This window comes from Nestor notabilis, unplaced genomic scaffold, assembly GCF_000696875.1.
Source record: "Nestor notabilis isolate BGI_N333 unplaced genomic scaffold, ASM69687v1 scaffold17106, whole genome shotgun sequence".
NCBI lineage: Eukaryota > Metazoa > Chordata > Aves > Psittaciformes > Psittacidae > Nestor > Nestor notabilis.
In genome coordinates this window covers 3,716-4,461 of record NW_009934465.1, presented here as the reverse complement: position 1 = coordinate 4,461, position 746 = coordinate 3,716, and the positions used below count along the sequence as shown (strand labels likewise).

The following is a 746-nucleotide window of genomic DNA, read 5'->3' as shown; positions in this document are numbered from 1 at the left end:
CCCCAGTCCCAGCTACTGGCCAGTGTGATCGCTGAGACCAGCCGCAGCCCCGTATGTCACCCCGTGTCCCCTCACCCAGAGCATTCCACCCCTCGGAGCAGGGGGTAACACTGCTCTGGGGCTGCTTCAGTCCACAGAGAGCCATTTGGGAGATGCAGAAACCAAAGAAGCATCCCGGGATGGGGCCCCCCCGGAGCCGGAGCCCCCCAACCCCTTCAGCCAGCTGACGGACCAGGAGCTGGAGGAGTACAAGCAGGAGGTGGAGAGGAAAAAGCTGCAGGGTAGGAGGGGTACGGGGGAGCCCTGATCCCAAATCCCTCTCCGGGCTCCACTCAGTGGACCTCGGCACCAGCGTGTCCCTCCGCTGGCAGGCGAGAAGGCTGCTGTGGCCGAGGAGAGCCCGGCTCCCCCCGCTTCCCCACCGCAGAGCCCGGCCCCGCCGCCTGCGGAGCCCTCGGAGGGTGAGTGAGCCCATCGGAGCAGGGGACACGAGCAGCCGGAGCAGAGGGATGAGGGTGGATGTAGCCAAACCCTGCTGGAACACGGATAAATGTCTCCATTTGCCTTCCCTGCTCCGGCGGGGAGCAGCACTGATGGGGGTTCACGGCACGAAAGCAGCAAAGCCACTGCTTGCCTCGAACGTCGCAGCAGGAGGACATGAGCATCCCTCGGTGGCTTTGCTGGGTGCAGGGGACGTCTCCATCCCCCTCCGTATAGAATCAACCCCGTTGGAAAACAGCTTTAAG

At 64.3% G+C, this 746-nt stretch overlaps 1 protein-coding gene across 1 annotated transcript in view; it reads left to right on the top strand.

Annotated features, from left to right (window-relative positions):
- Positions 1-746, top strand: part of LOC104407950 (beta-adducin-like) — a gene marked incomplete at both ends in the record, with an annotated part of 3,393 nt that overhangs the window by 1,627 nt on the left and 1,020 nt on the right. The window contains 3 exons of the mRNA XM_010017364.1: positions 1-51; positions 131-281; positions 372-461. The exon at positions 1-51 is cut by the window's left edge and continues 18 nt beyond it. Coding sequence (XP_010015666.1) covers positions 1-51; positions 131-281; positions 372-461 — 292 coding nt within the window. The remainder of the gene's footprint in view (positions 52-130; positions 282-371; positions 462-746) is intronic.